This window comes from Penicillium rubens (assembly GCF_028828025.1).
Source record: "Penicillium rubens strain IBT 27055 chromosome Unknown utg000003l_segment0_segment0, whole genome shotgun sequence".
Taxonomy (NCBI): domain Eukaryota; kingdom Fungi; phylum Ascomycota; class Eurotiomycetes; order Eurotiales; family Aspergillaceae; genus Penicillium; species Penicillium rubens.
This window is the reverse complement of record NW_026890601.1, coordinates 8,322,866-8,349,553: the sequence shown is the minus strand read 5'-3', so window position 1 is coordinate 8,349,553 and position 26,688 is coordinate 8,322,866. Positions and strand designations below refer to the sequence as shown.

At 48.7% G+C, this 26,688-nt stretch overlaps 13 protein-coding genes across 13 annotated transcripts; 6 read left to right on the top strand and 7 right to left on the bottom strand.

The window, feature by feature from the left end:
- Positions 1-51: 51 nt before the first annotated feature.
- Positions 52-733, bottom strand: N7525_009404 (uncharacterized protein; the record flags this gene model as incomplete). Its single annotated transcript, XM_061214708.1, has 3 exons — positions 52-209; positions 274-378; positions 457-733. The coding sequence occupies 3 exons, from the start codon at positions 731-733 to the stop codon at positions 52-54; spliced, it is 540 nt and encodes a 179-aa protein (XP_061069139.1).
- A 625-nt stretch (positions 734-1,358) lies between these two features.
- N7525_009403 (uncharacterized protein) lies at positions 1,359-1,771 on the top strand (the record flags this gene model as incomplete). Its single annotated transcript, XM_061214707.1, has 2 exons — positions 1,359-1,652; positions 1,721-1,771. 2 exons carry the CDS (start codon positions 1,359-1,361, stop codon positions 1,769-1,771), a joined length of 345 nt encoding a protein of 114 aa, XP_061069138.1.
- A 502-nt stretch (positions 1,772-2,273) lies between these two features.
- On the bottom strand, positions 2,274-3,411 carry N7525_009402 (SGNH/GDSL hydrolase family protein; the record flags this gene model as incomplete). The annotated part of the gene is made up of 4 exons (XM_002563457.1): positions 2,274-2,299; positions 2,352-2,896; positions 2,951-3,042; positions 3,103-3,411. 4 exons carry the CDS (start codon positions 3,409-3,411, stop codon positions 2,274-2,276), a joined length of 972 nt encoding a protein of 323 aa, XP_002563503.1.
- A 2,387-nt stretch (positions 3,412-5,798) lies between these two features.
- N7525_009401 (succinate--CoA ligase subunit beta) lies at positions 5,799-7,374 on the top strand (the record flags this gene model as incomplete). Its single annotated transcript, XM_002563456.1, has 7 exons — positions 5,799-5,837; positions 5,893-5,967; positions 6,016-6,088; positions 6,143-6,239; positions 6,307-7,061; positions 7,112-7,233; positions 7,282-7,374. The coding sequence occupies 7 exons, from the start codon at positions 5,799-5,801 to the stop codon at positions 7,372-7,374; spliced, it is 1,254 nt and encodes a 417-aa protein (XP_002563502.1).
- A 210-nt stretch (positions 7,375-7,584) lies between these two features.
- N7525_009400 (uncharacterized protein) lies at positions 7,585-10,477 on the bottom strand (the record flags this gene model as incomplete). The annotated part of the gene is made up of 8 exons (XM_061214706.1): positions 7,585-7,663; positions 7,723-8,151; positions 8,218-8,507; positions 8,629-8,704; positions 8,768-8,809; positions 9,051-9,103; positions 9,153-9,186; positions 10,191-10,477. 8 exons carry the CDS (start codon positions 10,475-10,477, stop codon positions 7,585-7,587), a joined length of 1,290 nt encoding a protein of 429 aa, XP_061069137.1.
- A 250-nt stretch (positions 10,478-10,727) lies between these two features.
- Positions 10,728-12,987, bottom strand: N7525_009399 (uncharacterized protein; the record flags this gene model as incomplete). The annotated part of the gene is made up of 5 exons (XM_061214705.1): positions 10,728-11,060; positions 11,122-11,545; positions 11,594-11,744; positions 11,800-12,482; positions 12,530-12,987. The coding sequence occupies 5 exons, from the start codon at positions 12,985-12,987 to the stop codon at positions 10,728-10,730; spliced, it is 2,049 nt and encodes a 682-aa protein (XP_061069136.1).
- A 1,020-nt stretch (positions 12,988-14,007) lies between these two features.
- N7525_009398 (uncharacterized protein) lies at positions 14,008-14,220 on the bottom strand (the record flags this gene model as incomplete). Its single annotated transcript, XM_061214704.1, has 1 exon — positions 14,008-14,220. The coding sequence occupies one exon, from the start codon at positions 14,218-14,220 to the stop codon at positions 14,008-14,010; it is 213 nt and encodes a 70-aa protein (XP_061069135.1).
- A 111-nt stretch (positions 14,221-14,331) lies between these two features.
- N7525_009397 (uncharacterized protein) lies at positions 14,332-16,546 on the top strand (the record flags this gene model as incomplete). The annotated part of the gene is made up of 12 exons (XM_061214703.1): positions 14,332-14,446; positions 14,499-14,579; positions 14,629-14,679; positions 14,736-14,912; positions 14,964-15,152; positions 15,201-15,388; positions 15,442-15,465; positions 15,526-15,553; positions 15,613-15,825; positions 15,875-16,064; positions 16,133-16,317; positions 16,383-16,546. The coding sequence occupies 12 exons, from the start codon at positions 14,332-14,334 to the stop codon at positions 16,544-16,546; spliced, it is 1,605 nt and encodes a 534-aa protein (XP_061069134.1).
- Positions 16,547-18,467: 1,921 nt separating this feature from the next.
- Positions 18,468-19,190, bottom strand: N7525_009396 (GNAT family N-acetyltransferase; the record flags this gene model as incomplete). Its single annotated transcript, XM_002563451.2, has 2 exons — positions 18,468-18,546; positions 18,604-19,190. 2 exons carry the CDS (start codon positions 19,188-19,190, stop codon positions 18,492-18,494), a joined length of 642 nt encoding a protein of 213 aa, XP_002563497.2. The 3' UTR covers positions 18,468-18,491.
- Positions 19,191-19,619: 429 nt separating this feature from the next.
- On the top strand, positions 19,620-20,333 carry N7525_009395 (uncharacterized protein; the record flags this gene model as incomplete). Its single annotated transcript, XM_002563450.1, has 2 exons — positions 19,620-20,048; positions 20,106-20,333. 2 exons carry the CDS (start codon positions 19,620-19,622, stop codon positions 20,331-20,333), a joined length of 657 nt encoding a protein of 218 aa, XP_002563496.1.
- An 887-nt stretch (positions 20,334-21,220) lies between these two features.
- On the top strand, positions 21,221-22,747 carry ergS (the record flags this gene model as incomplete). Its single annotated transcript, XM_002563449.1, has 1 exon — positions 21,221-22,747. The coding sequence occupies one exon, from the start codon at positions 21,221-21,223 to the stop codon at positions 22,745-22,747; it is 1,527 nt and encodes a 508-aa protein (XP_002563495.1).
- A 554-nt stretch (positions 22,748-23,301) lies between these two features.
- N7525_009393 (PX domain-containing protein YPT35) lies at positions 23,302-24,261 on the bottom strand (the record flags this gene model as incomplete). The annotated part of the gene is made up of 5 exons (XM_002563448.1): positions 23,302-23,374; positions 23,436-23,493; positions 23,562-23,656; positions 23,734-23,759; positions 23,827-24,261. 5 exons carry the CDS (start codon positions 24,259-24,261, stop codon positions 23,302-23,304), a joined length of 687 nt encoding a protein of 228 aa, XP_002563494.1.
- A 1,401-nt stretch (positions 24,262-25,662) lies between these two features.
- N7525_009392 (uncharacterized protein) lies at positions 25,663-26,335 on the top strand (the record flags this gene model as incomplete). Its single annotated transcript, XM_002563446.1, has 3 exons — positions 25,663-25,753; positions 25,824-25,918; positions 25,970-26,335. 3 exons carry the CDS (start codon positions 25,663-25,665, stop codon positions 26,333-26,335), a joined length of 552 nt encoding a protein of 183 aa, XP_002563492.1.
- Positions 26,336-26,688: the final 353 nt, after the last annotated feature.

The window sequence follows — 26,688 nt, the reverse complement described above, 5'->3', positions numbered from 1 at the left end:
ATACAGGCAGTCCATCTTCCACCTGAAGTTCTAATATTTATGTCTATTCTCTTAGATCAGACCGGTATCATTGTTCCCCTTATCCAAAGAATCAGCCTGTTTCCGCAGCACATCAGCCCGGAATCTCCTAAACGCAGTTTCGATTCTCTTCTTGCTCTCCGGGTCCGCGGAGATACTCCTCGTCCCTTTCGCCATACCACCAGCAAAGCCTACACAACGCAAAGTTAGCACAATGCCTCCAATACACAATCACAACACCAAATATAATATTACCAAGCTCTCCACCCAGGAACAATCCACCGGCCGTCGCAAAGAAATAAGTCGCGATGTCACCCAAAGTAGTCGGTTTTAACAGCGGCGTGAGGTCAGGGATGGACTCTAAACACACAATTAACCACACCATTCTTTTCTCTCCCTTTTTCAAGAATCTCCAAGATCGCAAAAGAAATAACATACCAGTCCTCCCATCCTCAAAAATGACCTTCGTAGGTCGCTCCTGCGCGCGGATAGCAGAGAAGAACGCCTTCCGCGTACTGCGCAGTCGGATTGCGGCTAGAAGACCAAGACTAACACCGACCGCAGATCCAACTGTTGTCCACAGCGAGATTGAAGATGCCGCTGCTTTGAGCTTGTCGCGGTCTCCGGATTGAAGGTCGTGTTGCATGTGCTCGTCGGCGAGCTTGGCTAGCTCGTCAGAGCGGCGTTGGCGGAGGATGGCGAAGGATTCGGACATTTTGGATTAGGATGAGGAATAGAAGAAGAGGTGATTTGGGGGGTCTGTAAACAGGAGACTTTCAAGAAGTGAAAGGGGTATTGCAGCTTGAAATACTCAGCTCTCGGAGCTTCCAAGTATATCAGGTGATGACGTCATGGTTTCCCAGGTCGGAAACCAGCTCAGAGAGGCTCAACTTCCACAAATTCAACTCACCTAGATGAAGCAGATAATATGATTGAATTCCCTCTTCCACTTTAGTCGCCCTTGTGTTTGTAGGGGTTAACCCACACTTGGAGCGCCCCCCTAACCTCCCTCCCCCCCCAGGGTTGACCCATTGCTGTCACTCATCAGCCTCATCACCGGAGTCGGAGTCGGAGTATCTACAAGTGACTTCCATAACCCACCGTTCCCACCCATTTTGTCTGACGCAAAATACGAGCTACGCAAAAAGTTCTCCTGCGACCAATACGCCTAGGCATTTATAGAAAGAACAGATATCCACCTTTCCCAGCTGACGTCAGATTCGGCCACGACCTTCAATATATCTAGCAGGCCAAGAAGTCCAACCCTATAACAACCCCACGATACAAAGTCCCCAAGCAGATCCATTCTCTCAAGAAACCAGGAACCAGAATTACCCAAGATGGTCCGCTTCCTTACCGACAACCGCATAGCCCCAACGCCAGCCTCCAACACCCCGCACAAACAAGAGCTCCTCGTAATCGGCGCCGGCCTTCCCCGGACAGCAACATCCTCCCTCCAAGCCGCACTAGAAGAACTAAACATAACACCATGTCTCCACATGGCACAAATAATCCCCCATACCTCACGCCAAGAACTCCTCATCGCAGCCACACACTCCACCGACACCGCAACACGACAAAAACAGGTCAACGCCCTAGTCTCCGGCTACGCCGCAGTCTGCGATATGCCCGCTGTATTCTTCCTCGCTGATTTGATGGACATGTACCCCGAGGCACGGGTGATCCTAACCACGCGACCCAGCGCGGAGACGTGGGCGGAAAGCTGTCGCGAGAGCTTGGGGTTCTTTTTTAGCAGTTCTTTTGGCGTTCTCGGGTTCCTGTGGGGAACGGAGAGGTTGTGGTTTAGGCTTAACATGAGGATTCTGGAGTGGGCTAAGGAGAAAGTTGGGGAGGGGGATATCTTTTCTGCGGGGTTTTATGAGAGATATAATGAGCTTGTTAGGGGTGTTGCCCGCGAGCGTGGACGGGAGGTTTTGGAGTTCAAGGCTGAGGATGGGTGGGGGCCGCTTTGTGCTTTTCTTGGGAGGGATGTTCCTGTTGGCCCTTTTCCGAGGGTCAATGAGAGGAAGACTTTTGTTTTCATTAAACGGGTTTTGGTTGTGAAGGGGGTTGTTAGTTGGATGGCGCTTGGGGGTTTGGTTTGGTTGGTGTGGAGGTATGGCATGCCTTTATTGTAAACCTAGGTAGGTGCCTAGGTATGTAGCCTTTATGTATGGGGTTGGGATGAATGATGATTTAGTGAATTTTAGATTGTTTTTGACTGTTTTTGATGCTTTATTCTATGCTTCGGGGTATCATACATAAGAGAAACCAACGCACACTAGATAAGGTTAGTCTTGCCCAAGACATCACAGGAAAAACGGGTAACGTACTAATAATCATCTGGAACGCAACAGTCCAGAGATTCCATGGCTGGGACCGAGACGTGCCATTACTATTCTTCTGTATCGTCGGCTGAGGCGGGGCCATGTACGCAGGCAGACTCGGATTAGCTGTGCTATCATCGAGGACCTTTTCACGGGCCTTGCTGATAGTAGCATTATTGGTGGAAGTGGTCTTTGGCGCTTTGAGAAAGCCTTCTTTCTCCGCTTGTTGAATGGCCGCCCACCACACCGATGCCATTCTCTCGTAGCCAGCGGCTGTCGGGTGGACCTTATCCACGAGTTGCTTCCACTGGATGAAGCTGCTCATATCAGCTAGGACGAGGCTTTCACTTTGCGCTCGACGTTTTGCAGCGAGTTCTAGGTATTGCTTGTTGATCTCTGTGCTCAGCAGAGGCTCCTCTCCGTTGAATGTGAGGGTTGATAGGATGATGGTTGTGTTGGGGATGTTGTCGAAGAGGTATGTTAGGAGGGAGTCCATCCGCTTTCCAGCGGTGTCTACTTTGTATTTTTGTAGAGCATCATTTGTACCAGCGCTGTGGGGGATATGTTAGCGTGCGAAGAGGTGTTTGCGCCGATTGGAGACCCACTTGATAAGAATTACATTAGGTTGTTGTGGGATGATCTCCTTGGCATGAGAGGCTATTTGATCAATTCTCCAGCCGATGTGTCCATCGTGGTCCTGGGAAGAGTCAAAATATATCCTTCGAAAATATGATAGTGCAAGAATCGAGTAACTCACATTATCATGCATGGTACCACTTTTCGTGGTGCCAACCATGTCAACATCCCAGCCAGCATAGCGCAATTGCTGTCGAAGCCATTTCCGATATCCATTCCCATCTGCTGATTTGTACCCCATGGTAATCGAAGCGCCGAGCGGTAGAACTCGAAGCGGAAATGGCTTTGTGTCACGCGGCTGAAGCGCAGAGACTTCGGGGTCCGAAGACATCAGACTATCATGAGAAATGACAGTAGGTGATGCCGATACCAATGTCAGCCATATTAGACAAGCCTGGACAACCCAGAGAATGGGCGTCGACTGCCTCATGGTGACTGGTGACTGGTGACTGGTGACTGGTGACCACTCTAGAGGGAGTTTTGTGGGAACATCAAACCGGGAATCACCATTTTCTTATATTTACCGTCTAAACAAATTTTAACGTCAGATCCGAGCGATCAGATGTGCTTTCTCAGCCTCTTGATTTGCCAGTAGACATTGTGTGAGCTAATTCAGGTCCACTGGGGGGCTGGGTACGGAGTACACTCAGGGGCGATCACACTATCTAAGCCTCACTCGGATAAGCCAAACCTATTATCTCCGGGTTATACCCATGATGTCTGAGACGAGTTAGACTTCCTTCTTTCATTCTTTGACGTTTGTTGCCTCAGTCACTAGCGCTGACTTCGAATTTCATCAACTGCTCTGTATTGGGCCGATGGGCCGATGTTGTATTGGAGGCTGGTCTCACATCCATACTATTCCCGTTTGGGTATAGTCCGAGAAAAATAAAAATATCAACTCTGAGACTTTTCAGGGTCTTGGGTTTCCCCGATTCCACGTTGTGACTCGCATATTTCCATCACATCCTAATCTACCTAGGTAACCTGGTTAGGCCTTATCAACCACGGCTATACGGTGTACTTGCATTGCATGTCTAAAAGCCAGGGCTTATCTCGGGGCTCGCAAACGCCTGTCGCGAGTCAACACCGAGAGCTTATTCGGGTTACCCTGGGCGCCCGCGGAAATGGTACATGATACACCAGGGCGTCGAGTCATGACACACATTGATCCAAGCGAAGTCCGGATATAGCGCATCTTCCCCTGAGTCCGGACATTCTGTCAGGTAGTACGGAGTACTGCTGCACACATTCTTTTAGCGCGAGGCTGTGCAACGCATGGCTCGTATCGTGGTGGACAAGATGCGCCCCGTCGCTTAGAACAAGAGAAGGGCTTGTCCTAAGAGCCTCCATCTCTCAAAGAGTTACGGAGGCCCATAGAAAGGAAGCGGGGGCTAATTTCTCGGTTTGGGTCAGGTGAATCATACGGAGTATCCGTGAAACACTGTCCAGTATCCTTGGCAGTGCCTTCTCGGATTATTCGGGAGCGGATGTCTCCGTCAGATGATCCGCTGAGTGACTACAAGACTGACTACTTTGACCAATTTGACATCTGAGATTCCGTCCGCCATGATACGTTGCTACGTCGAGGGTACATCTGTGCGATTCATGCAGCGAGGTACTGAGCCTCCGGATAACCGGAGGTAATAGACTCTCTTTATATCGATACAGTAATCGCGGGCCTAACAAAGAAAAACCACCGAAAGGAAACAGTCGGTTTATCTTACAGCTTCTCGTTGCCTTGCGTGAGAAACATATCCGTCCTCATTGGTGCGCCACGGTGCATGATACTGCCCTATAAAAGAGAAGTTGAATTTAAAGCCATGTTACGGGCCGTAGCGGGGTCGTGACCCTTGCAACTTTCCAAGCGTTGAGGCTCTTAGACATTAGGTAATGGCAGCGCTATGGCCCCAATTCGGGCAATCGCGCATTATCCGTCGGACTCCGTGAGTTACTGCGACCTAGTCTTGTCATGGTGTCCCTTGCAAAAAGCACTTTGGGTTTCTCGGGAATATTTGTAGTGAAAACACAAGCGATGCGCCGAGTCATCACCCACAGTGATATATGTCAGCGTCTAGCTTATGCGATTACAAGGTTATCTTGCACTTAACTAACTTGAATAATCTTGTTCCATTCTTGCTTTGTATCAAATGATTTTCTGTAAATGGACCTCTTCGAAAGATGGGGTCCTGAAGGGACGGGCCGTGACTGTCTAAAGGAACTATGTGGCCCACGCGTGGGATAACAGTACAACTAGCTGAACGACCTCGCGGTATTACATTAATACATACATTAGCATCGACTTCTGTCCGTAGCGGCTCTTGTCTAGGTGACTTAGAGAACCTTGACAGCGATTCAAAATCCGTCGTTATATGGGAAATGATACAGCCACCTTCCTTTTGTATATGGCACATACACTCACTGACTTGCACATTCGGCCATATAATCCAGGGCCGCCTTCCTAATAAGAACTCTGCTGTGTAATTCTAGGCATAGATAGCCATACTAGTGATAAGTGTGATGAAATTGCTGATAAAATAGAAGAAAACGGGAACCAGAATTGAAATCATCAATTTGATGTACGGTCAACAACTGACTCGGCCATATCATAATAAATAGCATTAGCTTGTTCGAAGTTCTTATATGCTGCCGTAACTTGGTAAATCATGACTAGGCCAAGCCGAGCTCATACAAATAAACTTTCCGGAAACTCAACCCCAGATATATCCGTTGATGTCATCGCCCAAATATCATAAATTCAACCTCAAGACTAGCATTCGGAGTCAACATCCTAGCATGAAAAATATATAACTCACAATGATTACCTGGCGTTCGATCGCCCGCACCTTCCAACGTGTTCGTACAGTCTAGAGATGATATAGAACGATATATTAACAGCTACATCGTACAGCACCATGCGCCCCTCAGAGCCCAAGTACGGCAGCTGAGTCTGCTTGAGCATCACTCACACAATCTACTCAAAGAAGTAAGACATCCTTTCATACAACCTAACAGTATTGCTTATACAACCCAGTTCAAAATACCAGTTCCACCGGGATTCCTAGTCACAACCCCAGAGAAAGCCAAGGAGGTTGTGTCCGTGCTAAGTAAGTCCACACCATCCACTCCACATCCCCGTACGGAAAACCAACATGGCACAGATGGACCATCAATGATAAAAGCCCAAGTGCTCGCAGGCGGCCGTGGTAAAGGCAAGTTCAACAGCGACGGCCAAAGCGGCGTCCGACTAGTCGAGTCGTGAGTTCCCCTCAAATCAACATCCCAACTTTGGGTACGTCACCGGAACCCAATCTAACACACCCAGACCAAACGAAGCCTTCCGAAATGCCACCAACATGCTCGGGTACTACCTAACAACAGCACAAACTCCACAAGATGGACTCCGCGTCGACGAGCTCTACATCTACAAGGCCGTCTCCATCGCACAGGAATTCTATTTTGCAATGACATTCGACAGACAGCGCGCCGCACCCGTGCTACTGATTTCGTCGGCGGGAGGAACAAACATCGAATCGAATATGGACAACCTCCACAAACTCTACTTCGGTCTCTCGACTGGCATCACCGATGAAATCGACGCGTATATCCAGGCAGAGCTGGGATTCTCGGATGCCGAGATGAAGGATATACACCGGATCCTGGTGCAGATGCTGAAGTTGTTCAAAGAAAAGGATGCGACGTTGCTTGAGTTGAATCCGTTGGTGCGTTCGGGGGAGGGGGAGTTTATTTGTCTGGATGCGAAGTTTGGATTCGATGATGCGGCGAGGTATAGACAGAAGGAGCTTTTTGGGTTGGAGGAACGATCACCTGAACAGGAGGAGGAGCATCAGTTGGCGGAATTGGGGCTTAATTATGTTCGGCTTGAGGGGAATATTGGCAATATTGTTAATGGGGCTGGGTTGGCGATGGCAACTAATGATCTTATTAGTTTGCATGGCGGAAAATGTGCTAATTTTTTGGATGTTGGGGGTAGCACGACAAAGGAGGCTTTGTCGAGGGCTTTTCGGATTTTGAAGAACGACCAGAGAATTAGGGGCATCTTGATTAATATTTACGGTGGTAAGTATACATGTAAACAATGTGGAGTTGAAATAGCTGATGGGTGATAGGTATTGTGCGATGCGATATGATTGCCGAGGCCATAGTTGCCGCTGCTGCTGAGATGGGTGGTTTCAAATGCCCGGTTGTGGTTCGCTTGCAGGGTACTAATGCCGAAAAGGGATTGAAGCTGGTCAGTTCACCTGTTCGTTTGATATAGCGTGGCTAATTACAATTCTAGATCGAACAATCTGAGTTGGATAACTTGGTTGTCGAACCTGAGTTTGAGAAAGCTGCTCAGAGGATCGTGAAGGAAACGCCCAGGGTTGATTAATACCAAAATGATACGGAACTCGCAAGCCATTCATCATTCTCTTACCGTATACGTATAAAGTCATGTCATAGTCTGTGGCAGACATACCTAACAGGACCCAAATCAGACAGGTGCAAATAAATCGTTGTCCAAAATATAAACTCGCTTTTGCAAAAGGCCACACCATGAACGAAGAAATAAAAGTTATACAATCAAGACAGCATGGCAAATCTAAACCTCAGGCTCGGTCTTGATTGCCAAATCAGCCATTTCCTCCTCCACCGTAGGCTTCCTAGCCCAGACTCGGCGACTAAACACGATCAGCAAACCATAACCTCTCAGAGTACCTATACTCATATCAAAACTTACCAAAGTTCATAAGCATGTGTGCGAGGATTCCTCAGCTCAGCCCGAACATTCGACAAATAGAGCTGGACCTCCTCCTTACTCCAAGGAGAGGGCGCTCCAAACTTAGTGAGCAGCCACATAGCCCAGCCCTCCAATGCAGCAAGCCAGTGAGCGTATTGAAGCTGTCCAACTTCCTTAAGAACCTTATCTTTCGGCCATGGCCCCAGGGGAATCTTGTATAGCTTTTCCTGCACATCGACAAACCCAGCCTTCTCCATCGCGCCTCGCATTGTCTCCTGCGTTAGGAGGGAGCGGCCGGCTCGCTCAGAGCAGCCGATGAAATTGTCTCCCCACGTGGCTAGGGTGCTATCTTGTTTTAGGCTGCCGTCGTCGCTGTATACTCGCACGTCTAGTTCAACTTGTTCGATCCAGCCGCCTGGGGTAAGAGCGCTGGATAGTGTGGTCGTTAGATACTGTTGTTCGATTGGTAGCGGAAAGTGTGGATATGGGACTCACTCGTAGCACTGCTTGTATAGTTGATCCCATCCCTCGGGTGTGAATGATCCCAGCATTAGACGCATGTGGATGAAGTCGAATGGTTCTCTCCAGGTCCACTCGCGGAGGATATCGTCCACTTCGAATAAGCAGTTGGGTGGCATCCATGTCACGGGTGGGGGGAAGATGTCGACACCACGGACCGTTGCTGAACTTGTTAGAGTGACATAATAGGAACAAGGATAACTGGGGTTTTGTACCAGACGAATACATATCCGCCATATCACTGGGTCAATGTAAGCAAGATCCCGCTGGAGAGAATGGGTGAGAACTCACATAGCCCATGTTCCTTTGCCAGTCCCGATGTCCAGAATATGCTGGAGTTCACTCTTAGCACGAGTTAAATCTCCAAACTCTAGATTGCTGTCTCACCTGGGGAGATTTGCCGATGGGAGCGTGGTGCAGAGGGTTTTCTCGCTCGTGGTCTAACACCATAAACATCATATGACTGAATATCACCGATAAGCTGTTTTGAACAGACAGAAAGACAAGAAAAGCAATGGGTATTTACCCAATCTCAAAAGCCTCGAATTGCTGTTCATCGGAAGGGCTCCTGTATAACATGATTAGCCTCGACTCTCCCAAATTGAAGCATCGCGACCGACCAATAGTCATCTTCCTTCATAGCCTGGTATCTGCCCGTGCTATTAGCAAAGGCGGGAGTGTTCACTGCTTCAGATGGTCCACTTACCGTCTGCCATTTTCCAGCCGACCCTTCGCGATTGACGAGGAGATAGAAGTAGTTTCCCTGATATGGTTAACAGACAACACGGCATGGAAATCAAGCAACTCACGACTGAAAGTCTTCAGGTTCCCAGTCCTGGGTCAGGGTATAGTAGTTGGCATCCTGGAAGTGTTAGATGTAATATCAGCAATTGCAATACTTGATAACTCACAACAGCAATTTTTTCCGCCATAATTTTGGTTGGACTAAAAGAGAAAAAAACGTGGCAAGTGGGAATGACAACGGGATTGTCGGGCGCATCCGGCCAATCTAAATGAAACTTATATTCGAACGGCTCAACGGCGTACTTTTGTTAGCGTCAGGGATATGAATGTACATCGTATATATCATAGTGGATCTCCTTCCAAATTTGGAAGGGTATGGGCCGAGTGCCAAGTCAAGGGGGATCGACACCCTTGGCACGTTGCAATAAACAAATATCACATCTCCTCAACCAATCTTGCATCGCTGATTTTCATAATTCCATTGAAAAGCAACCAAGATCCCATACAAATGAATTGCCGCACCAATCACCACTGAGATGTGGAATATCTGGTGAGATGATCCCCAAATGTCAAAGCTTCCGGGTCTCCACGACTCGGGGAAATGTGTCTGCCTCCAATCAGCGTGATCCTGCATCGGCTCGTTTTAGGAATTAACGCACCGCATAAAATAAAACTCCCATCACGATGATCAGTCCTTCAAGATAGTAATATCGCAGTCCGGCTTGTTGATCCAGCTGCTGATAAGGGAAGATACTAGCAGCGTGGATGATAGGAGCAAATGCTGAAAGTCCCGTTGCCACTAATGTTGATAATCGCAATAATCTCCACTTTTGGCTTTGGAGGCGGGGATGCACCACGACAAACCCTGTCAAGAAGCCCAGAGTGCCAATCTAATAACGTTAGTTCTATGAGGCGACGCAAGGGGGAAAATTTGTCAACGAACCATGGACCAGTAAAGCTTTTGCAGATGTGGTTCACAATAAAATCCAATGTATATCCCCGAGATGAACGAACCAAGGATCTGGAATACAATAGCAACGTAGTCCAAGCGAACCCATACATCGGCGACCTGGACAGAATGACAAAGAAAGGTATGGTATGCAGATGAGATACCGAAACAAAGGACCGAGGTTGTCAAGTAGATATGAAAAACGAGCCGATCGGTCCAGGTAGCGTCCGAAAAAGATGTCGAGAAATAACCATACAGAAGCCCGTTGCCCAGGAAAGCAATGGTGGCAGGGACGACATGGGAGAAGACATTCACCGTCTCGTTGTGAAGGTAGACTAGGCTGCTAAGGCATCGAGAAATCGATGGTGTCACTGGCCTGTAACCTGTGCGGATGTATGGGTTCTGGGCATACCACGAGGGAACTTCGTCGCGGTTCAGCAGGCGTGGTCCTGAGGGGCTTGGTTCCTTGAGGAGTGGGCTGTCGCTGCGGTCCGTGCCGCTCAGCGCCCGCTCGGCAGGCGACAACCGTTTGACCAGTGCCATTTCTGAGCCTTCAGTTTTACTTTGATGATATTCTTGGGAAATGGAAATTCGCAGATACGAGCCAGTTGTTTTGTGTGATGGCAGAGCATCTCTAACCGCTCAACTGGGAAACAACGAGGGCGTTTAGACTACGCACTAATCCATATAAAGTCTAGCGCATCACAACAGGAGGTGGATGTACGAGATGCAGTGCAGTGCATGCAGATCACAATATAGTGTACATGTACAAAAACTTAACAAGACAGACCATCTAACAAGTACTCGGACGATGACCCTGCCATCTAGCGGAATGTTCATCCTCATCATCAATAACGATAACCATCCACACACCAATTTGACCATTATTCGCCAGCAAAGGCGTACAATGAATCCAGCGATGACGGCCCTGGTTGTTAAACCTGGTCATCCACTTAATACGGGCTGTGACGCTCCGCCCGGCCATCATGGCGTTGACGATATGATCGCGTTTCGCACCTGTTTCGCCAATGCGGTTTAGGAATGAGGATTGGATCATGCCTGGGATTCGGAGGGAGGGGGATGTGAAGAGGATGCGGAGGGAGGGATACGGGCGGACGAGGAGGTACTTTCGGGAGCTATGTTAGTCTTTCCGATACGTAACGGAGTATGGCAAGTTAAAGACATACTCTTTTGTAGACACCGCTCAAGGATAGACTTGTAGCCGGGCCTGGTGTGGGGTCCCGTGGTCCCTGAATTGGGGTGTGGACCTCGCTCTCGGTGTCGGAGTCTTGGAGGAATAGACGGTGGTTGGTATATTCGTTGATGGTCGGCTCGAAAAGCTTTCCGCCGTGCTCGCGCACGTTCTGCAGCTCGCCCGGACTGAAGAGTTCGCTAAGTTGTTGGAACTCGCTCTTTGATGTTTTGATTGCTTGGCCCGTTTCTGGAGTTCCTTTCCGCGTTGGGATATCTTGGAGGGATTCCATTTGTGCACCTTCCATTACGAGTCGAGAGACATCAATCTGGGCGCCGATGAAATAGCGGAGCTTGCCGCGGTTGTCGCATAGCGGAGATATTTCAAGGAGGTTCATGAATGGTGAGCCATCGCGGCGGCTGTGTTTCAAGATTAGTTCTGCAATCAAATGAGTCTAGGGCACCTACTAGTTTAGTAAAAGCTCGGAGTGGTATCTTCCGGCTTTGAGGGCTTCTCGGATTCGTCGAACGCTGTTGGGGTTCGTTTTCGGACCCTGCAAGAACCGACAGTTTCGTCCTAGGACGTAGTCCATACCATACTGTGTATTGCGGTGGAATTCTAAATGGTGTATTAGCCAAGCTTGGATCAACAGATCGAAGCAACTGAGACACACCCTCAGAAGCAAAGATAATAGGATTATCTGGCCGCGATGGATCGGTCAGACAGAATACCTCAGCTAGCGCCTCTGCCGTTCCCTGGAACTTATCGGGCAAGGTTCCGCGCACGCGCTCCTCGACTAACTTGCCGGCAATGTTGATATAGGTAGAGGTGATGAAAGCAGGTAGTTCCTCGGCAGTCAAAGCGTCCAGCGCTTTCTGCACGCGTTGTTCAAGGGCCGTATTCACAGTCGGGCCAACGGGGTGCTCTGCTGTTTCAATACCGGATGTAGGAACATCAACAGACGAACGCACGAGTGCATTGGCATAGTGAATTGCTTTGAGAGATTTGGAAGCATTCAGATAATAAGTCAGTGTCGAGAGTGAACCCGGACGCTCCTGGGTGAGAAACTCGCGGAAGCGCGCGAAATAGCGCGGGTTGCTCAGAATCGCTAGCATATGCTCCGAGGAGAACATGAGGTCCGCCTGTTGTTCCAGGGTATGCGAGATTCGGTCGCCATCATAGGGAGGGACCAGATCAAAAGATTCTTCCTCATGTTCTTCAATAATAGGATTGAATTGCTCGGAGTCCTCGTCAGTATTTGCCTGCTCAAGAACCGGCAGGTCGTTGGTAACGATGTTGCGTTGTAGCGACCTGTTGGATGCAGACCAATGGAGATCTCTGGGTGAAGTCGGCGATCTGCATAATTAGCGAGGAATTTGGCGATCGGGGCTCTTCAGTCTTACGGGAGATAGCCTCCAGGTAGTGCATCTGTAGAGTAGTAGCCTAGCGGCTGGGTTCCAATAGACTGTTGGTCTAGAGATATGGTGCTGAGAGATCGCTGGTCAAAGCTTTGATAGCCTGTTGAGGTTGAGGACTGCCTTCTGCGTTGTGGTAATGGCTGGCCGATGGTGTGGTAGCCCAGATCTAGAGTAGCAACTGAGTCTGTGACTGACTCTTGGTCGATGGAAGGGTTGCGACCAAACTTCTCGCCATTATATATGCTATTAGGGATACCATTGGTACTGAGTCTGGACATTGATCGCCCTTGCGGCCTCATAGGTGGTCTTCCAATAGCCGGTTGGCCAAACGCCAGCGGTTCATATGCTTGCCCCGGGGAATGTGAGCGTGAGTGATGATGGGCCGAGGCTTTGAATTGCGCGACAAAGTCATCGGGATCAACAATATTGGGCGTAGAAGACATGGCGAAATGTCTCTTGTGAGCACGATTATCTGGAATTGATGGTGGTTCCATATCGGCCTCCCGCTATTTGGGGTCTTTTAAGGAAGGCAGCGAGATCATTCATGATTAGATAGATACCCCTCGATGCCAGATGGTTTTTTCCCCCTCGACCCTCGCCCATGGTTCTGGTGAAACGAGGAGACAAATGCCATTCAAATCCAAAACAAATCGGGAAATGATCGACTGGACAATTTCCAAGTTCAATCCGATTGGTCGATCTCTAGGTCCCTTCCACGGTTGGCTCTGCAAGATCGCAGTTTCAAAAGAGCTCAATGATGTGACAACCCCTGGATTGGGGATTTGAATCGAATTCTGAAGGAGATCAGCACATCTTTCATGGATGATACATATTTTGAGGGTCTCCCCAAAGTTGTTCCTCTTTTTGTGTGTTTTTGGGGCTTTGGAGAATTATGGGGCTGTGATTCTCGCCAATCAGCACTTGTGAATTGGTTTCTACCTTCGAAGAACCAGAACCCGAAATCAGATACAAGAGTCCGGTAATAGATGACACTCTGCGCTATCGTCCATCCTATTTTTATGCTGTCTACAGGGCAACTAACCTAAAAACCTATGAGTTCATAGTTGACTAGTCCCCCTTCCAATCTACCGGGATATTGACTTGGTGTTCAATGAGACGATATCTTAGTTTCACGTTTGAAGGCCTTCTGTGATGGGTATGGACAGCAACTCGGGAGGGGAAATTGTACCGCAATTGCAAATATATAAGTGGGCTTCGCATGGCATTTCCTGTTATCAGCTGCCTCACATATTCTCTTTGTATGATTCACTTTCGCGGATTCAAATATTCTTATATATAATTGCATACTACCCGACTGCAAAGAAATCTTATTCGTCGATCATGTCGAGATATACAGCTGCAATGTTCTGCCCGGCCCTTTCCCGAGGTCCGAACCGGGCAAATCTCCAAACTTGGATAAGACCATTAAGACAAGCATGTCACATCAAGCCCTTAGCGCAAGCTTATACGCTGCCAAGCATAGCCCGGGTTGCAATCGCCTGTGCATAAAGCAGACACGAGAGCAGCTTCCCGCCATCCCCACGTTTTGCACCGGCGAAACTCGCTATCGCCGGTGGGGCGCAACGCGCCTTCCCGGATATCTCGTCGGTGAACCCGGTGATTCCTTCAGCTTTCCCCGCGATAAGAGCTGGAAGGTCAACATGCGGAGATAGCATGATCGTACTTTATTAAGTCGCGCAGATTTATTGCTCGCATGCGCCCCTTTTCTCTTTCTTTTCGTTGACTCTCACCTCCTACGGTGAGCACTGTATGATCCTGTGCGCATTATGAGCGACCCGGAAATCATGTCTGCCTCTGCGCCGGTCGGGAGTCTTGGGGATCGGAAAAGAAATGAAGTTATCAAAGTGCAGAATGAGGACGAGCTGCGGTTGGCCCAAATGGGTAGGCTTCCGATTCCGGGCGATTAGGAGGTGCGATATTGACCGCGGCGCAGGACATAAACAGGAGTTGGAACGACATTTCTCGCTTTGGAGTTTGATTGGACTGGCGGCGAATTGTACTATTTCATGGACAGGTTAGTTGAGATCATCCGATTGCTCAGCACTCCACTCACGTATTTACAGGTCTCGGCTTGGGTTTAATCACTGCAATTAATGCGGGCGGTCCCGGCGCCTGTGAGTTTCCATTCCGTACCGATCAGCAAGGAAGCAAGCGAATGACCCGGTTCTAGTGATATATGGCTTCATCCTCGTTTTCATCCTTCAATCTTTCGTCGGTGCTTCACTGGCAGAATTTGTCTCTGCATACCCCACGGAAGGAGGAATGTATCATTGGATTGCCGCCATTGCTCCGAAACGATATAACAGCTTGCTCAGCTTTGCCACTGGGTGGTGCACTGTATTCGGATGTGGGTTGTCCCGACCATGAAAAGTCTCGGTATGAAGTTGATGAAGCCTAGGGATCTTTACAACTGCATCAACCAATCTAATTTATGCAACGGCGGCCATGGCACTGATTGCGCTTTACCATGATGGCCTGGTCGTGCAGCCATGGATGACCTTCGTGGCATATCAAATCCTCAATATCCTGACTGCGGGCGTGGTAATGTTCGGCAATCGGTTTATTCCGATAATCAACAAGTTTTCATGTATGTCACCTCATCTTCCTGTGTGGTTCAATAATTGACGAGTGTCAGTGGTATACCTGCAATTGGCCTGGTTTATTACCATGGTTGTCGTGGCCGCCAAAGCACCGGTTCATAATGACAGCGAGTTCGTGTTTCGCACCTGGATCAACAACACTGGCTGGGATAATAACGTCATCTGCTTTATCACTGGACTAGTCAATCCAATGTACTCACTTGGAGGTTTGGATGGAATTTCGGTGAGTTGTACCCATTGTCAAACTGCCCGGTGAATGCGCTGACCGTACCATAGCACATCACAGAAGAAATGCCCAATGTAGGTTGCGGTACATCGTGTATACAAATCCTGTGTAATGTGCTAACCAATCTCCTATAGCCCGGAAGGAATGCCCCTTTGGGTCTAGGTTAGTTAATTGGTGGTGTTGATTGCTTCGATAACCCGGCTAACTGTATGCATTAATAGCTATCACACTGTCAATTGCGTTCGTGACCGGACTATCATATCTTCTCAGCCTGATGTTTTCAGTCCAAGACTATGGCAGCTTGGCTGACACACATACTGGTCTTCCTCTTGCTGAGCTCTTCTGGCAGGCAACCTCTACGAGAGGTGGGGCATTCGGGCTGGTGTTCATGGTGTGGGTTGCTCTTGGGCCCTGCGTCATTGGTTCGCAGTTAAGTGAGTACTGCTTTTCTCTCAAAGACCAAACCACCTCTGACTCCAACAGGTACTGGGCGAGTATTCTGGGCCTTTTCCCGTGACGAAGGTCTTCCTTTGTCGAAGGTATGGGCTCGTGTCAACCCTAAGCTGGGCTCGCCATTCAATGCCCAACTCTGTGTTGCCGTGATTGTCGGGCTTCTCGGATGCATATACTTGGGATCTAGCACGGCGTTCAATGCAATGATGAGCTCTGCGGTGTAGGTTCTCCACATTCTACCAAGCAGTTAACAACACCGGGATAGCTTAATACTGACATGGATTTTAGGACAATCAACAACTTTGCCTACCTTGTGCCCATTCTGACCAATGTTCTCTTATTCCGTCGGACCATGCACCGTGGCCCATTCTTCATGGGTCAGACGATTGGAATGAGTGTGAACATCATCGCTGTGGCATGGCTGGTCTTCGCCATTGTATTTTTCTCGTTCCCGTATCAGATGCCTGTAACTGGTATGTGCTGCGATTTCCCACCATCCCCTGTAATCTGTCCAAGCTTCGTGCTAATAACCTTTCAGTGTCAAACATGAACTATACCTGCGTTGTTGTAGGCGGATTCTTGACCGTTGAGCTTGTTTGGTGGCTCATTGCTGGAAAGAGGTATTCTGCGACTGTACAGCGAGCCAGAGAAGAAGGGACCAGTGAGACTGTAGTTATTGCTGATGGGAAATTTGATGGGTGAAGATTCAATGTAGTAAGCGAGTGTCGATTCCAAGGTTCCAAGGTTCGGGTGTCGCTTCCGAGATTGTCCTTTAATCCATCGCGTCTCTCACTCAGATAATTTATCTCATTTTCACCTTTTCATATGTTTCCTTTCACCCGTATCATCATTTGATTTAAACTCCATTATGTTTCCCTTCCATCATATATTCAACTCTAGCCAATATCTGGTTAGACAATCATCACGGTCATCGATGCGCTGCCTAAAGAGGGAAGCCAGCCACTCATCGTGCATCACGCGGGCATTCGAGTCGATGGTTGGAACTTTCCATTCCAACGCGAACCCAAGCAGACGAACTTCCACCACTAAAATTCATTGCTAGCACAATGCTAAGAAGCTGGCCCAAAATCGGGACCTCAAATGCTGGCTATATCGAAGTCAACCCCAGATGTCTCATCCTGCTCGCTGTCACTAGTCACCACCTTCCACAACTACCGCAGTCTAAGTCAACCACGAAAACCGGTTGATGCTTTATGAGCTCAAGACGGAGACTCCATACTTGTGTCACCACAACAACTACCAGTTCGGGGACACCCGTGCTGCAGTTGGCATGATGACATACAATGAGTTTGTGTTATCGTGGATTATATCCTTGGTACCCTCTACAAATCGAATAGAGGTGGCCTGCTCCCCTGCATTCCCTCTCCACATCCTCGCTTTTGATTTCATTTGCTCTGGACTGAGGGAAGCCTCTTTTGAACCTTCCAGTGTGTGCTATCTTTTCACTTTGGATTTACTCTCTTCTTACTTCAACTTATAGGAGGTCGGCTCTATGTCGGTACTATCAAGAGTGGTTTCCCTTGGCACGTCGTTTACAGAGTACAATACTAGACCTCTTGTGAGCGGGAAATGGGGGCTAATACTAAAGAAACCCCTCTTCAGGACACTGGTGGAAAGACCCTCTAAGAGTTTGGTCTTTCAAGAGGGCCCGGAGCCATGATGACCACCGAGTCAAAACAACACCGTTCGGCAACTGTGCTGAAGTATATCCGTTCCTTCATTTACTACGGCAAGTTGAACTATCCTTGACGGGCTCCTTAACCCTCGCTAACACAGGATTCCATTATAGAGGATACGGCGGCAGTAACACAGACATTCCCCAAGACCTGTATTAATACCTCCACACGTCCCAAACAAACTCCACCGGATGTGGTCCTAAGGCACGTCCTAAATGCCACCACTTACTTGGGTTCGAAGTGCTTCTACATACATGATTCCCACCACCACCACCACACCAAGAGAAGGAGAGGGTGATGACGCAGCAATGGACACGGTATTCCAGCCAGGAAAGACGCGAAAACGGCGTTCTAGCGTTTTTCTAGATGGACGAAAGGAGAATCGAGATCCCCACGAATTGGCTTGACAAGTAAACCAAGTCAAAACAAGCCCACAGGGCAACTCTTGTACGAATAACATGGAAATGCGAGTATACGTACTCCTAATAGCTACGACATCATTGTGGAGGAGCTGGTGAAGTACCATGCTGTGCTTAATGCATACCATAGCGGCCGCCTTCATGTGGACCCAGAGAGAGACACTGTTTGGTTCGCTGGAGAAATGAAGCAGTGTTCTTCCACCTCCCAGTCACACCTACATTGATTTAATTCCACGCACAATTTCTGTTTTCACTCTATGTTCCTAATCTAGTCGTATTTAGGCGTATTTCCTGTCTTCATCTTTGTCCTACAACGTCGATTTGACTCCGAGCTAGGCAAGGGGATGGAATTTGCCACGGTGGTGTAGTCGTGATATGGGGGAAGCTACGCCAACAACCCCGGCATGCTCCATTCATTTGTAATGTCTGAGAAAGTTGTCTAACCTGGTCCTTACATACGGGTATTCGCTCTCATCTGTGCCCAAGGTGCTTGGTTTTCCATTAACTCAGATAATGCTCACTGACTCCCAGTCAATTACCATCCGTTTGCTCTGGCATTGTCCATTGAAGATAGACAGTATCAATCCTACAAAAGTTATCAGCTGGAAATTCCATTAGTCAAAGCATATAACGAGCGACTCACCAATGACCCATCTTTCGCCCAACGTTCTCCAATTGCCCTTTCTCGATAAATCCCCATTTCATGTACCATTTCCTCAGTCTCTCCCCGTCAGTTGGAGCCTCAGTGTCATAAGGTATGATGGCAATGATATTCTGAACGAGAGAAGTCTTCATGACACCCATAGAGCTACCAAATCCAATCCGTGGGATATCGCCCACTCTTTCCTCACAGCGGTGCTCAACTTCACCCTCCTGCACCAGACGCAAGAGCTTTCTAAGAATGATGGTTCCATATCCAAACTGCTGCTGGTCATAGCGCATGAAGATTGACAGCTCAACAGTCGGTGCATAGGACAGCAGATGACCACGGAAAGGAGACAAGTAAGCGTAGCCAAGAATCAAATCTGCTCCGTCTGGTGTCTTGCGCGTGTCAGACACAATGACATAGAATGGAAGGTTTCTTCTCATCAGATCCCGAAGGATGTCTTCATAGTGCGATATCGGTGGTGGGGTAGTCGCGAAAGTGGAACAGCTGTTAACAATGTACCAGTGGTTGATATCCCGAACTTGCGGGATATCAGCCAGGGTTGCGGGGCGGTTTGTAATCATTTCGCCTTTTGTTGTAAAAATACAGAAATATAAACAGTGAACGTGAATGTTCGAAAGAAGGGATGTCAGCCTAGCGTGAGTGGGCAGACATGTTGTTGAAATCAATGCGGGATGTCAATTTCCTAAATGAGGTTAGTGCATAGCCAGGTACGCTAGCCGTCCCTGGTTTAGCGTGAAAGTGAACACGCCAATCAGGAGTATAGGAACAATATAGGGAAACATCGACTTGCAACAGGGATGACAACCCATCCCAGCTTTGTAGATACTGAGGAAAAGGGTATGATGGGATGAATATGCGTCCCTGTGGCCCCCTCGGCGTTTGTCTCGTTTGATCGAGTCCGCGTATCTTAAGTCGCGCTTTTGTTGCGCTCCTTCTTCCTCGTCGCTCAATTCTGAACCTGCAATTTTCTCAGTTCGCTGTCCACCACCATGGCTAATAACCATGCTACTCCTGACCCTGAAGGCAATGGCCCAAATGGCAACAAAGAAAATGGAGATAGCAGCCTTCCCTATGATCCCCTTGAGGACTTTACAACCCTCGCTGCGATCGCCGTGGCTGCCGCTGCGCCCGCCACCCCACACACCGCCGCGCCTCCCACTATCGAGACCGACCAACCCACTGTTGAGATGGTGGAGGACATAAATGCGACCACTGGTGGCAACACCGGCGGCAACACTGGAGAGTCCGTCCAACCTGCACCTCCCCACGCCTCCGCGTCGGGCCACGGACCAGCAACCAGCGCCGCACCGGCCTTTATTCACCCCGACACCATTCTCTCCCGTATGACCCATCGCCTGTCACCTTACCTGGCCGAGACTCCAAACCAGTTTCTTGGACAAGTTTGGATCAACCACATTGTTAGTACTGAACGACTGTTCTGTTCCTTTACATACTGACATGCTAATGACATTTAGGATTCACTGCTAGGCGTGCGCACCCGTGCCCAAGCCGAGGACATGCGGAATTGCGTTGAGCAGACCGACAGGGTTGTCCACTTGGCCAACGATATCTTGCGCCAGCAGAGGGAACTTTTGGCGGAAGTGAGACGGATTGTTACAAGTGGGGGATATCACAGTGGAGATGAGTCCCACGACGACGAGGATGAGGGTGATGCTGCCAATGGACACAGTGCAGCAAATTAGGTGTCTCCTCTGAGCCCTTCTGTGTTTCTCTGGCCAACTTCAATCATGTTCTGAGATGGTCTCCTGGCATTGAATGCTTGTGCCACCAAGAGACACTTTGCGCTTTATGTATGGCCCATTTTTCAGGAGGCCGTGACTTGAATTTGACTTAACAATACCCAGCGTTTTTCCATGAACTGACTTCACTTTTATTGCGTATTGTCCAAAGTGACATTTAGCGAACTTCCATTGTTTGTATATTGGCACTCAGAGAAACTAGTGTTTCTGTATTCCTGGATATACCCATCTCGTTTGTTTGCCCGGAGTCTGATATTGTCATGGGTATGTCATGGGTATGCCCTATAGATGAAAGCAGTGTAAAGTGAAGTGAGGCGGAAGAGGTTAATGAACTTTAGAAGGTTGAAGTGCAACACAAATAAGCACGTGCGTTTCTTGATGGCCATATAAGGGTAAAACACCACCAGTCTTCTCTACACTTCACTCTCCACCTCAAGCTTTCCTGTGGCGTCAAAAATATCCCACCATAACATTGTGATAGGACGAACCAAGGGCCCACAAGGCTGAGATCAGCCCATTCGTGCATGGCGATTGGTGAAATCGATCTATACCCCTGGGTACAGGACCAGGTAATATTGGAGCCTACCAAAGTGTGAAAATGCCTCTGCCTAATGGGCTGTGCCTGCTGGAAGTACACCCGCGGTGCCCGCGGGCACCGCCAGGCAAGTGCAATATCATACTTCGTTGGTTCTCGCCGTTTTGGATTGCCCCGACAAATCTGTTGTTGATTCCCTGAGGACTTGTTTTGTTTTTTTTTTGTTCTAATTCGTTTTTCATCTATCCTGCTCTTTCATTAGGTCGCCAACACTGAACACGTCCCTATCATCATCATGACCGCAGCTACGGAATCCCACGAGTCAACAACAACATCTAAAAAGAAGCGATCACGCCGCGGAAACAAAGGAAGTACACCATGTCCTGTCGCAGTGAAATCGAAGAAGGCCTTGTTTGTGGATGAGATTGGAGGTTCTTTGATTGATCAGTACTATGAGAAGCGCAATAGCGATGACGCCAATTCTGGTATCTCGTCGGTTTCACTTATGGATCATTTGCGCAGCAACGCAGCACATGCCGCCTCTTCGTGTTCCAGTTCAGCAAGTTTCCATACCATACCCAATTCCAGCCCGGCGACGAGCGTGAACAGTCATGAACCCGTTGTTACTCAGCCACAAGTACCAGCCAAAACCAATGTCCTCCACCCAGTCACCGATTCCTTCGACGCGAAAGCAGAAGGCCGGGACCAAGATGCTGTATTCAGACTCGACGATTTCAAAACAATGGCGTCCATCCATCAAATAGCCGCCCTTCATGGCAAAGTCGCCCATATGGGAATCCTTGATCACAGCTACCGATTCTTCGTGAACGAATCAAGAACAGCAGCATTGTCATTTAAGGTCCAGAATGGGGTTGCAGTCATCGGTGGAGATCCATTATGCAACAAGGACGAAATTCCCGAGCTCTTGTCCGAATTTGCGGCGTACCGACAACGGCATCACTTGAGCATAGCATTCATGGGCGCCAGCGAGTCCTTCCTCAAAGACTACGCCAAACCGAATGGCTGGACAACGATCCGCTTTGCCACAGAGCGGGTGCTCAACCCCCAGACAAATGATGTGATACTCGAAAACAACGGTAGACGCATCTTGACCAAGAGTCGTCAGCTCATGAACAAAAGCAAAGGCGGCATCACCATGGGGGTTTATGCCCCTACAGTGCACGGCATAAACCAGGAACTACAAACCAACCTCATCACCATCTACGATGCTTGGCGCGCCGAACGCAATGCCTCTGCTAGCCCGCAAGCCTTCATAACCGTCTACGACCCCTTCGCTGTCCCCGACCTGATGACATTCATATACACCCGCACCCCCGACGGAACAATCAACGGTTTTGCCGCTCTTCGTCGCCTCGGCTCCGGCGGCTACCATGTCGACCCATGCATCGCAGCCCCAGGCAGCGTAAATGGAATTAGCGACCTTCTCCTCATCATGGCAATGGCGCTCCTCCGACGCGCCGGGGTCTCATACCTCGGCCTCGGCGTCGAACCGCTCCAGTCGCTCACCCGTGAGGATGTCAGTGGTATGCCGTGGCCCTGTAAGAAATTCACGCGCGGCTTGTACGGTCATGCATTCCACCGTCTGCCCATCAGAGGCAAGAAGGCATACCATGACAAGTTCCATCCGGACCCCACTCAAGACTCGGGTCTTTATCTTGTTTTTCCATCCGGCATACCCAGTCCCCGACATGTCCTTGCTATGACGCACATGGCCAATATCAGTTTGCGGAAGATATTCCGGGCTGATGTCGAGGCTTGTGTGCTGACTCGGAAGTTGAAAGCTGGTGGTGACACTCGGTAGTAAAGAAGGAAAGTTCCATTGGTCAGACCCTAAGGGTAAGAGGCTTGAGGGGGTTCTTGTATTCTATTCGCCCTGTGTACGTTGAGCATCTTCTTTCCGAAGTTTTCTTCTGTTGCTATTTCAGCGATACTGGGTACTACATCATGCTCAAGGCGTTCTGTTCCAATTGCTTGGCCTGGTGTTTTTGCTGGGATATTTGTACCGTAGCGGCGTCATTGTTTGGTTCTCTTGAAAAATTCCATGTGCGATTATGTATGTACCTTTCGCCTTCTGGATTGTATTAAACCAATACCTCCTGTCTGGTCATTGCTTGGTAGGTCGCCATGTAGATTGTGTTCTGTTCTGTCTGGCAAAGTATCACTTGATGAATCGGAATAGGCAAAAGAGACATCTCCAGTACTGTGGAATTGCAGGACCTCATCCTCGAGTTTGTTTTCAACCCCAGTATCATCTCGAAATGTAAATGATGATGTACAATACAATGCAAAATGCGATTCCTAGACGCCCAGCCATATAGCTAATCCCGCATCACCCGGTAAAGAAAGAAGATTAAATTAGCAGACTCGACCGAAAAGGAAGTCTTTGACAATAGGGGAGCCCGAGAACTCCGGGTTCAAAAGGACACAGCTTGAAGAATGTGAGCAATAGATCAAGACAATTAATCATAGACACATGATGGGATACTGACTTGAGGAAATACTCCAACCCCACACGCCTTGATTCCAGGAACTTTGGTCGGAATTTGTCTGTCATAACAATGGCCATTAGCTAAGTGCATGACAATATAGAAGGGAAAACGAGCACCAAAACGTACAGATGACACTCTTCGGCGGCAATGCAGGCAACGCATTCCTTGCATGCGGGAAAGAATCAACCAGCCGCTGGCGCAGGTCATCGAACTCGGAGTATCTATAGCAAGTCCAAGAATCAGCTAAACATCCTCTGAAGCCAAGACAGGGACAGGAAAAAGGGGATAAGCAACACACCTCATCCGAACAACAATCGGTCCACCCTATATCAGAAACAACCAAATTAGACAAGCGATTCCAACCGCATTCCCTCCAAGATCCAAAACTCACATCAAGCGTCTGAACCGTACAATTCCACACAACATACGACCCGACCCCCGTCATACCGCGCACAATAACATGATCATCAATAGTAACGCTACTAGCCCAGAGCCCACGACTCGTCTCCGAGTTCGGGTCGGCAGTATGATCTTCCAGGGTGATACGAGCAGCACCACGCAGCGACGACTGCGAGACGTGCGAGGTATTCCGCTCGTGTCGGCGCCAGTAAGGGGGCACTACTGCGGAGACGGGGCGGGATGATGTGGAGGTTGAGGATGCGGAACTCTGAGGCGCACCATGGTGGTTGTGGTTGTTTGTGGTGGAATTGTCATGGACGTCATCGGTCTCAGGTCGGAGTGCGGGGGCGGGCTGGATATCTGGGTGTGGGGAGGAGGGTTGGTGCAGCTTAGATGCCGGTCCGGCCTCCTCGGGTGCTGGCTCCATCCATTAGATGCTCAAGGGATGGCGGGTGTTGGCCTATTTGGTGGGGGATGGGATTTGTTAGCTTTGCTGCTGAGGTTCATTGCGTTTGGGTGTGGCTCGGTTCGGGGATGTCCCGAGGAGGTCTTCCCCCCATTATGCGGGGTGGCAAGTATAAGTGCTAGGTGCAGGATATCGGGCTATTTTGGACATTGGGGTCGATGCAAGGATGCGCAGACTAGGCGGGGTTGTACAAGCGATCCGAGGTGAGACAGACTAACCTTGGGAAGTGTATGTGGCGAGATAGGGAGAGTGCGAAGTGTGTAGTGTTGGACTTGATAGGGAAATCCAGTTGGAGCGGTCACGGGGGTCGGGGTTATGTGGCTTAGCTAAGGCTATGTGGGCTCCAGGGCTGCCCACCAGAGATATGGATTATGCCAGGAAAATGCCCAATCGTGTTTTGATTGACATTTTCTGATTGTATTTCCGCATTGAGATCATAGATATGACGGTAAATTTCAAATCTGTCTGCTTTTCCACTTGGACTTGACTCTCAGAATCTCATCAGACTACTCAAAGCCAAGAAACATACTAATCCCAATACAGTAAGCGTTGCTTGATCGTCCTCTGATCTTTAATTCTCTCCAACTCGGGCTGAGACATACCACTTTTCTATCTTTGAAAAGCACGATGTCTTTGTGGAGACCGGGTACCGGACAGATGTGACACACAGTGCCCACCAACGACAAACGTCGCTACAATCCGAAACCATCGAGATATTCCCGGATCGACACATCTCAAAAGCAAAACCCCTATAGCGGACCCTTCATCAATGAATCCACACTCACTTTCAAAGCAACGGTCTCGCTACTGAACTCACTTGATAGGGAATACCTTGGCCGTGCCAGAAAATAAAAAAATAATAATAATAAAATCATTCGATGTGGTAGAACCCCAAGGGTGGCACTAGTGTGTGCCACCATGCAAACCAACTAGTACATTCTATACATAGGCTGTTATAGTCCTGTGATTGCTTTTTTTCCTTTATGAGCTCCCCAGTCCTCCCTTGCTGGCTACTTTTTCTTTCCTCCTCGATCTACTTGGACTCCTACGCTACATCTTCGGAAAACAGCCTCTTGCTATTGGCTTTAGATCATTGTCTAACATCTCCCTCATTCCTTGCCTTGTTCTCGAAAGGATCTAGAACTTGAAGCTCGTAGGTTCTAAGACATTTCCTAGTTCCATTACACCTCCCCCCTTCATTCCACCCATCCGAGGTAGTTATCACTATCTCTACATCTGGACTCTAGAGCGTGTATCAGTCTGTCACCTGCATTCTTCAAGAAAGGCTAACACTAAAATTTAGTAATTGGCCCTGCCAATTTCTGATCTTATTTTCAATCATCACCAAACTCAACCGACACGATGCTGTCCAAGACCATGTTCATCCTCGCTTCGGCTGCCACTCTAGTCAACAGCCAATTCGATCCGACATCTGTTCCCTACGCTACAAGACGTCAGTTGATATCTTATACTCTTCCCCCTGTGTATAGAATGGTCATACTTACATATCTTTCCTCCCTCAGAGGCCTGGTGTAACTCCCAAACATCCGCATGTCCCATCCTCTGCCTACAACTACCAGGAGCCTCGGGCACACCAACATCAAACACCTGCTCAGCCGTAAGCGTTCCTTTAGGAAAATCAAAGTCCCAACTAACCTCAAATCCCTAGGACACCCTACTCTACAACTGTGTATGCAACAATAACGTCATCCCCAATGCCAGCGAATTTTCCCAGACAATCCCCTACTACACCTGCACGGAAACCAACAACCAATGCGTCAAAAATTGCAATGGTAACTCCAGTTGCCAGAATGACTGCAGAGTAAAGAACCCCTGTGGAGCCCAGGATCCCAAGCGTGTTAATATTACTACTACCGCCAAGCCTACCCCTACTGCATCTGAGACCCCTGTCAATACCCTTGTCAATGGAGCTACTAGCGCCGGTCCGCGCATGGCCTCGTTCAATATGAGCCATGTCTATGGGCTTTGTGTCTTGGTTGGTGGTTTTGTTGCTGGCTTTACTACTCTCTTGTAGAGTGCAAGGGTCTAGGTCTTGGTTGGCTTGCCCTGGGGGTATGATCCAAAGGTTGAGCTGGTTATTCAGATAATGAACCCTGGAGTTGCGGTTGTTCTTGCTTGAGACTTTACTAATATTGGCTAGTTTTTTGCTTCTTTTGTGGGTTTGCATTTTCCGGCTGCATTAGCATTGAGCGTCTGTTTCTTTTCTTTTCTTTTTTCTTTCTTGATTGTGAGTTTATGGAGTAATCTATTGCTGGCTGCTCGTTTACTGGGTCTTATTTTAGCATTGCCTACATTGGTAGTGAATCTTTCTATGGCATTACTCAATTTTATTCAATTGCATACATAGGTTATTTACGTTCTCGAATT